Below are 9844 nucleotides of genomic sequence, written 5' to 3'. Positions count from 1 at the left end.
AAAGCAACAAAGATTAAAAGAAAGAGTTCTTGCTTTATGAATGTAAAGACTCTTGTTTTCACAAGGACAAAGAGAACCAAGATATATTACACTATAGAGAATAATACGAATCAAAGATTTCTGACAGACTTCCATTATTCTATATTCTAATACAGTGCAACACAAATCATAGTAAAATCTAATGAAACAATAATGAGTACTACAATTCAGAGCAAGTTGCATATGAATGTGATTTTTAAGCGGTAAGGATCATTTGATTCTAACTTGATCAACTATGAAAAACATTTAAAATATATAATGGATAAGAAACATCCTTAAAGTTTGGAATATTATATATGTGTGTATGTATCTAGGTGCAATACCGAGCTGATAGGTTCTGTCCTACTGAACCAGAAAAGTCCATCATGGTTCTTTAAATTCACCTACCATCCCACATCCTCCTCTGAGACCAGAAAGTCCATCATTATCCAAGTTCATCAACCATTTCATATTCCCTGGCATAATTTGATCTAGCCACACTGGAGAGTGAGATGACAAGAAACTTCCGTACTAAGTATATCAGCAGGAAGATGGAGGTGGAGGCGCACAAGTTAAATGAATCTCAACTCTCTAGTGCCTACATCAATCGTGTTGCCAAGCAGCTGAATTCTTCAAGACCTGAAGCTCCCATGGAGTCAAAATCTAGAGGCAAGGCAAGTTTTTGTAAGATTTCCCTAGACCACTCCAAGGATAACAGATATCTCAGTGAATCTCAACAAGAATCAAAGCCAACATCAGTAAATTCTCCAATACCAAAGAAGCAAGTGAGACGGCGACTCCACACAAGTAAGCCTTATCAAGAAAGACTACTTAACATGGCAGAGGCAAGGCGAGAGATTGTAACGGCCCTTAAACTTCATAGAGCTACCATGAAGCATGCAACTGAGCTGCAAAAATTCCAGCAGCAGCAACAGCAACAGCAACATCACAATTCATCACCTTCTCCAACTTTAGAGCTATCTCCAGCAGTGTTGGGAGAGATACAGAAGGAGTTGAACGAGAATAGGATCAACTTTACAACACATCCATTCAACTACACCTTTTCTAACCACCTTCAGAATACCAACTTGTTACCAAGTGAATACCATTCTTTCCCTTGGATGCATCTGCCGATTACCCCAATACTTGTCCACGAGAACCTCAACATCACTTGTCATAATCATCCATTGGGATTTGATCCAAACCTTCAAAGTTTCAACAATAGAAACAATACCTTTGGCAACAAGCTTTACTGGAAACCGACAATGCAGCCATCATCACAGCCAACTTCATCTACTTCAAGCTCTCCTGAAAGTATCATGCCAAGTTTCCAGGCATCCTGTCTCTCAAAGAATTCCTGCCATGCCTCTTGTGATGCACTGGACCCTGCATCAAGGGCATTCCATCCAAGGATGGATGCTGATGAGATTGCAGAGATCCATTTGATTGGGGAACAGCATGACATGGAGTGGAATGACAAGATGAACATGATGGCATCAGCATGGTGGAGTAAGTTCCTAAGAAATATGGATGATGGCTTTTGTGAAGGTGCAGGAGGAGAGAAAATTGGCTCACATATGTCCGATGAGGAGTTCAACATGCTATCTTGTTTGAGTAATGGAAATGCTAGGGAGCCTTGCTTCTTAGAGCAATGTATGTGGAACTACTACAATGAAGAGGACTACCTTCCTGATGCCACCTTTCCATGGTAACATGGTGTTCAAATTTAGAGGACTAAATTCATCAACATTTTGGTGTTACTTTCATGCTATTACTTTGGTTCTGCCTTTTATGAATTGTTTAAATTTCAATGAATTCTAATTCTTTGAAGCTTGCTTTGGTTAGTAAATCAAAGCTTCAGTTAACCAAGATACCTAGACTGAGGTATTAGAGTATAATATTTACTATAGACTGTCAATTATTATGAGAAGTTTAGGAAGAATTTGACAGTCAATCCTCATTATTACCACACTACATAGAACAGACAATTTTCATAACTAGTCTTTAAGTCTTTCCCTTCCTGCATTTGATATTGGAGAATTGAAGGGGTCAGATGCGGAATGGATGCCATAATTTCTTTACGGACAGGATCAATCATCAACGATATGTGTATCCAGAAGCTGGTATTAATAAATGAAACAAAATTTTACTAACAATGTATGTGGCCTTATCAATTCTCTTGATCTGTTTTCTTAATTTGATGTAATTAAGAATTGTAATATAGCTTGAATGAGGATGCGTAGTGTATAAGAAGGTGCCATATCTCAACAAAACAAGACTCGTGGTTTACATCCCTAGAAACAATTCCTAATCTAGCACATCCACTGATCTTGACATGTAAAAGATGCTATATATTTAATATAGCAAATTCCACTGGTTTCAACACAATCCTGGCCAGCATAAAGACCTGAACCAAAGGCCATGAAATTGACAATAATCTGCATTTACTTCTCCAAAGACCACTTCTTTTCTTGCCTGAGACATCTTAAACCATGCATGCCATACAATTACAGTCCCTACCTTAATCTCTCACGAGAAGGCATGAACATGAACCTTCTCATTCTGCAGGAGTTCAGAAGTGCAAGTACAGAAGATGAAAATGTATGGACATTGGAGGTACTCTCCTAATCCAAAGCAATAACCTATCTAATCCATTTGACACCAATATAACGCTCTATCGAGGACAATGATACAAGGTCAAAGAGCTATTTGTTGTTCGAAAACCATGGAGGTCGCATCTACTAACACGGTAAAATTATCAGTCAGATTGCGAGCGCATCGGCAATGAAACCCTAAAGGCCGTAACTTTCGGGGACATCATCAATCTCCGAACGCCAGGCCAAGGATTATTATGTGATTTCCTAGATCTGTAAGTGAACATGCTCGTATAATCTTAAAAAAAAACCCAAAATGGCGTGGGCTTACCTGTTGAGAGCGCTGTTCCTACCAATCCCTCCATCAGCATTCCTGTGAGGCGGAGCAGACGAATGGGAAGAAATCGCCCACCAATCCCCAACAACCGTTTCTTGCATCCCTCACTGCCAGATTTTATCGCTTGCAGTGTGTGTGAAGCCGCTTGCTAGATCAGTCAAACAGGATCATAGAGTTACAGCTTGAAATTGAATGAAGCATGTGATGATGTGAACTCTCTCTCTCTCTCTCTTCATTATTCCAGAACTTTGCATTTACCACCATTAATTAGTACATAGGCGGTCCAAGTGATCCACATACTTCTTGTGGTAATCTGGAAAAGAAATTTTACGAGCTGGTACAAATTCCCAGCCTGCAAATAACCGAGCTTGCTTTCTTCATGACAACTTTCTCTGGAAGTCAATAGATCAAGGCAGATTTATGAACAGCGGCGTTGTTTGGATTCGCAAGTTTCCGAATTGCGTTAGGAACTTTGGAATATCTCAACCATTAACAAATAGTTTTAACTCAATTTATCATTTAATCGGCTAATTATGCCGACAAGCCCGCCGTGTACTTAACGCCGGTGGTCGGCAACCACAAGTCACCATCTATGAACTGAGCCACAGTGAAGTTGACCGCCATGGCTGCGTCGGTCAGCACGTGGTATCCGGCCCACTTGACCCGGTTATCCAGAACCGAACCCGGCCCTTTGTTCATGTACTCCGCGTAGTAGAGCGTGTCCAGCGCGAAGTTCTGGTCCCACTCGAGCCAGCCCTCCCGCCGGAGAATCGGTCCGAGATAGGACTGCATGAACACCACCCGCGAGTACTCTTTCCACGGCCGCCCCAAGTACGTCGGCGTGGCGTTCGTGAGGTCGGCCTCGCCGGTGACGTTGCAGAACTGGAAGGAGAAGCCGGTGTTCTGGTTGGGGTCCCGCCGTCCCTGCGCGGTGAAGGCGTTCTTCTGGTTCGGAAGCGGCCGCCGCGCGGAGAGCTCGCAGTTCTGGAACACGGCGGCGGCGTTGCCGAACACGAAGTCGATGGTGCCGGAGATGCGACAGTCGCGGTAGAACTGGCGGAGGGAGTGCGCGTAGACCGTGTCCTGGTACCCGGTAAACTCGCAGCGGTAGTAGACGGAGAGGTCGGAGTTGGAGCGGAGCGCCACCGCCTGGTGATTTTCCGGCCCCGCCGTGTTCTCGATCGTCAGGTCGCGCGCGATGAAGCCGCTGCCCATCACCGCTGTGCAAATCGAACCACAACAAAGTCGTTAATATATGTTTCCTACCGGTTCGCTTAAACCGAACCGTTCCACTCCATAAAATCCAGCACTGGTTAAGCCTGACATGAATGCGACGTTTAAAGTCCAGGCACCGAGAAAATCTCCCCAGAAGTGTACTTCTACTACGGCAGGAGGAAATGCTATGTAGGCCCGCCCTTAGAACGGGTAAATAATGATGTAAAAGATTCTGGCGTCTGAAAAGTACGTACGAATCTTGCAAGGCTGCCAAGGTCACTGCGGCGCATGGGAACGCCGCACTGGATGCTTGGAATGTCCCAAATTAGCTTCATTTATTTTTAAATCAAGATTTAAAGACCTTAAATGTTAATTAAGGCAGTTAAAAGGTTTGTTTTGGGATCGATGTTGGAGCATGATTGACTAGTCTGACGTGATAGGACTCACCGAAGGTGGCGCTGCGATAGGTGGTCCAGCCGGCGACGTAGCTGCGGTCGCCGGAGATGATAGTTTGGCCGACGCCGTCGCCGATAATCATCAAGTTCCATTTCTTTTTGTTAATCTCGACGTTCTCCTCGTACACTCCCTTCTTCACGTATATCACGTATCGCCGCGCGCTGTGCTCCGGCGCAGCTGCCACGGCGGCCGAAACCGTATCATAATTCCCGGTGCCGTCCTGCGCCACCACGGCGTCCGCCGACGTCGGTTGGGAGGAAACCTGGAGTAACCTCCGGTCGCCCGGAGACACCCACTCCGGGAACCCCGTTAGCCTCCTGCTGCCGGCGCCACCTGAGGCGCCGGCGACTTCTCTCAGGGCGTTGGAGATGAGGGAGGTGATGGTGTCGAGACCGTCGAGGATGACTGAGATGTGGAACCTTCCACTGAGGCCCTCCTTGCAGGTGTCCTGGTTGCCGAGGGCGGCGCTCATCCAGGAGCGAATGTCGAATCGGCGGTCGCCGGTGCCACCGCCGGAGACGGACGCGGGGCTAGAAGTGGAGGAGGAGATGGTCCAGGAGAGCTCGTCGGAGGAGAGGTCGAGGAGCTCGAGGCAGTCAGTGATGGAGGCGGAGAAGCGTCTGTCGCCGAAGACGCTTGGAATTCTAGAAATTAGCAACGCCACGCGCTTGATCTGAATGAGGATGGACTGCAAAGTGGACAGGAAGGAGGCGGAGGGGAGGAACGGCGGCGAACTCGCCGCCGCGGAAACAGAGATATCATTCTCGGTGGAAGCGGCGGCGCTCGAAGAGAAGGCTTGAGGTAGGAGGAGGACGACGACGAGCAGAGAGGTAAACGCGAAGGCGGAAGAAGCCATAGCGATCTGCACGAGCGAGGAAGGAGCTAATGCGGAGTGACCTTGAATGAACTCCGGAAAGCTCTATGGAGCAGAGCAAAGCCGTGGCAGAGACGATCGATGTATATAGGCATAAAAAACGCGTGACAGCTGCATAGAGAACGATATATCGATTCCAATAAACGATTTTCGAGTTGATTTATCGAATTAAGGATGAGAGAGAAGAGAAGAGAAGAGGAGTTTGAAGATGACATTTTGTTTTCATTTTTAAAAAGGAGACAAATATGAATACGGAAAAGTTTGCATCCATCAGTTTTTTATCCTCTTTTGAGTAGAGGAATATTATGTTTATATTTAAATAATAATATAATATTAATGTAATATAATGCGACATTAATTTTAGTGTCTCCATGATATGGCTATTTTCTCTCCTCCCTTTTTTCTATTTTTTTCAATATAATTATTAAATACATTTTTTTATTTAACTTTGTCTATCTATAAATACTACTACTATAGCATTTAGTACAAATTATAATTAATGGTATTATTTTTTATAATAGATTTGTTTAATGCTAGAATATAAAGTTTCAAAATCTTGAAATATTCAATTTGATGATATAATTCAGTCCTATAGATTTATTCAATGTCTAGATGAGTCTTGTGTATATAAGAAGTGCGACGAAAACGTGGTGGTATTTCTTGTACTATACGTAGATGACATTTTGCTCATTGGCAACAGTATCAAAGTGTTGTCAGACGTAAGGGTATGATTGTCCAAGCAGTTCGATATGAAGGAATTGGGAGAATGTGCACATATTCTTGGAATCAAAGTAATAAGGGATCGCAAGAAAATGATATTATGTTTATCCCAAACTTCGTATATCGATACTATTATAGTTCGTTTTAACATGCAGAACTCCTCGAAAGGTTTTCTACCTTTTAGGCATGGAGTACCTCTATCTAAAGAGATATGTCCTAAGACACCAAAGCAGATAGAGAAAATGAAGACAGTTCCTTATGCTTTGGTTGTAGAAAGTCTAATGTATGCAATGCTATGTACGAGACCGGATATCTGTTTTATCGTTGGCATAGTCAGCAGATATTAAAGTAACACAGGATAAAGACATTGGACTGCGGTAAAGCATATATAGAGGTGTTTGAGAAGGACTCAAGATTATATGCTGAATTACCAAACAGATCAATTACTCCCTGTGGGTTACATAGATTCTAACTTCCAATCAGATAAGGATAGCAGCAAATCTATCTTGGGGTATGTGTTTACTTTAGGAGGTAGAGTTATAACACGGAGGAGTGTTAAGCAAAAATGCGTTAAGGACTCTACCATGGAAGCTGAGTATGTAGCAGCCTCTAAGATAGCTAAAAAAGTTGTATGGCTCAGGAATTTTTTGATGGACTTAGATGTGATTCCTGGTTTACCCAAAGTTATCACAATTTATTGTGATAACAGTGGTGCAGTTGCAAACTCGAATGAACCACGAGTCCATAAGACAAGTAAACACATTGAACACAAGTACCACCTGATACGAGGAGAAATTGTTGTCGCCAAGATTACATCAGTAGATAACCTGGCAGATTCTTTAACTAATGTCTTTCCGACAAGAGCTTTGGACAGGCAAGTTGAAGAGATGAGAATCAGATGTATGATAGCATTCATAGCAGCATAGTCTTTTAGTATAAGTGGGAGATTGTTGGGATGTATACTATAAGCCTAGCTTTTGTATGAACATCTATATTTGAAATATTTTAAAATAAGAATCACATTGGTCAAATGTCTGCATTTTATATGATGCAGTTATCCACTTAATTTATATTGTAGATAACATGGTGTGTGGTGTCACACACAGAAGATCATGTTATCAGATTCCTTATAAATTATAAATAGTAGCTCACAACCAAGATGGATAGGGACAAACCATTGGAGTGGTTGTAGTGTAATTGGTATTAGTTTATCTTGACTATTAAATTACACTAATACACTTTGTGTGTATTGAGCAGGACCGTTTGAGGTCGTTCGATTTATACTGACTATATAATCGAACTAAACCTCAGTTATTATGGATGTGCATGCTCTTAATCCCTATATAATAACAAGCACATATACTTAATATGTATTTCTTTAATTCATCAAAGGGTGATATTTATTCGTTAAATCAAAATGTCCAATGAGTTGGGAGATAATGCTATGTATATGGTGTGTTGTTGATTATAGAAGGAAACTGTGTCCTAATAATTAGGCTGATGATGTCCTCTTGAGGAGCTCATAAGGATTATCATGTAAATCTTGCAAGTGGACTTAGTTCCGCATGATAATAAAGTTGAGTGGTACTATTTTCGAAATAAAAAGTTAATTAATTGAGTTGTTAGTAATTCAATTAATTGACGGACATACGATATCTTAAACAAGGGAGATTAATACACTCATGATAAGAAGAAGCTCATATTATAATATGGGATTGGTGAGGTAGTTCAATAATAACCCTTTAGTGGTATGAGTTATTATTGATGGACTTAAGTTGGGTGTTCAAGGAGAACACAGGAAGTCCAAGCCCATCAGGAGGTCAAAATCAATTCCTCCTCTAGGTTCCTATTGTAGCCTCTGGATAAAGCCTCATATCCACCTAAGTGAATTCCGTAAGAATTTTGATTAGGAAATTCTGTTAAGAATTTTTCTATGAAAAATTCTATTAAGAATTTATGTTAAGAAATTCTGTTAAGAATTCTATTTCTTCTAAATCCTAAATAAAATTTTGTTCTGATTTTTTCATAAAAATTTTGTTAAGAAAATAACAAAACTCAATAAAGAAATTTTGTTAAGAAATTAACGAAATTTTATTAAGAGATTTTGTTAAGAAAATAATAAAATTTAGTTAAGGAGATTTATTAAGAAACTAATAAAATCTTATCAAAAGATTTCATTAGATTTTTTCTAATTAAATCTAAATAAGAAACATTTGTTAGATTCTTTTTAAATTTTTTAAGATGGCATAGCTATAAAAGGAAGAATTAGGAGGTGAGCGCTAGCCACACAAGATGAGATTAGGTTGTATTTTTTCCCTCTCCTAATCATTTGAAGCGTACTTAGACTATAAAGATTTGATAAATGTAACTCAAATCATTTTTAATAAAGTAAGGTTGGATTATTTTCTTGTATTTTTGAAATAACTTCTTTTTTTTTTTGTCAATTCTCTGATCTTAGCTAATGTATGTAATTTAATAATGATTAAATTAGGCATCCAATGTGATAAAGGTAGCTTGAGAACCCCTCATTTTCTTCTTTTTTTTTTAATCAATTTTTTTTCAACTCTAAATAACATGCAAATATCTCCTCTCCGACATAGAGTAACATTCACATCCAATATATTTTTTTATTTTTTATTCTCAATTTTTTTCGTGGCTAGAAGAAAAACTTTGCTTCTATCCTTCTCGCACTTCATTAATTGGGAAAAAGAAAACTAAGAAAACAAAATCTCAAGAACTTAGAGGACGGATTAGAATAGTGTCAAGACGAACCTTGGCATTTCAACTCTCGAATTAGTCAGATAATCTCAAAATGGAAAAGATAGAAGAATAATTAGTGATTCTGCTTGTGTGCGTCCCTGTGTCCACGGGAGTGGACTTCTTGTGATATTATCATTCATCTCCAAGCTTTCTCTATTTACACCCCTATCACTCATGTTCTGATTGTGGATAGGTCACGTCGTATCATGTTCTTCACTTTTCTCCACGAAACATGTATGATAGTATCATGTCATCCCACACTTTCTGTGTTTGTCACGAGCCACATTTGGTAGAGCTCAAACGTTGAGATGGTCGAGCCTACGACCCTAAGATCGATTTGAGCGTGAAAAAATCGGGAATGACCGAGTCATTCAGACATGTTACAAAGTCGGACGGTCGAGTTAGGAGTAACTGAGGAGTTGAAATTGTTTAAGAGTCCTAAGATCAAGTGCTCAGGTATGTTCCCCAAACGATTCTGTCAGCTCGGGCTATATTTCTCAAGTAAGACTGTCAACTCCGACTATACATTCTGAGTTGATTTCTAAGCCTTAATGACTGAGCGAGCTCGACTTAACTTTTGATCAGATTTGATTCTGACTGAGCATGTTTGATTTTAATTTACAGTTCAACACAGCTCTTAATTCCACTAATATATGTGGAGGCCCATAATATCCACTGCATCAATCTCCAATCAACATCTTCATTTAGTGTCTCAATCTGTGGCTGTTTGGCATTTGTACCGACACATGTAGAAATTTGATTTAGTAGAAATGTTTTTAATGTACTAAATTATTTTTTGTTATTTTTTATTTAACCTTTGGAATAGTAGGAGATTTTCTCGAATACATTTGGAGTTTGTCTTCGCAACTA

General features: G+C 40.4%; 2 protein-coding genes across 2 annotated transcripts; one reads left to right on the top strand and one right to left on the bottom strand.

The window, feature by feature from the left end:
• The first annotated feature begins 530 nt into the window (after positions 1–530).
• On the top strand, positions 531–1745 carry LOC141848234 (uncharacterized). The gene has a single exon (XM_074736293.1). The coding sequence runs from the start codon at positions 531–533 to the stop codon at positions 1728–1730; it is 1200 nt and encodes a 399-aa protein (XP_074592394.1). The 3' UTR covers positions 1731–1745.
• A 1662-nt stretch (positions 1746–3407) lies between these two features.
• LOC141811659 (pectinesterase-like) lies at positions 3408–5532 on the bottom strand. Its single transcript, XM_074699684.1, has 2 exons — positions 4612–5532; positions 3408–4169 (listed from the first exon to the last, which is right to left on the bottom strand). Exons 1-2 carry the CDS (start codon positions 5474–5476, stop codon positions 3481–3483), a joined length of 1554 nt encoding a protein of 517 aa, XP_074555785.1. The 5' UTR covers positions 5477–5532; the 3' UTR covers positions 3408–3480.
• Between the last annotated feature and the right edge of the window lie 4312 nt (positions 5533–9844).

Source organism: Curcuma longa, chromosome 17, assembly GCF_044706935.1.
Source record: "Curcuma longa cultivar G26 ecotype Majalengka, Jawa Barat chromosome 17, ITB_CL_G26_1.1, whole genome shotgun sequence".
Classification (NCBI taxonomy): domain Eukaryota; kingdom Viridiplantae; phylum Streptophyta; class Magnoliopsida; order Zingiberales; family Zingiberaceae; genus Curcuma; species Curcuma longa.
This window is presented reverse-complemented; position numbering and strand designations above follow the sequence as displayed.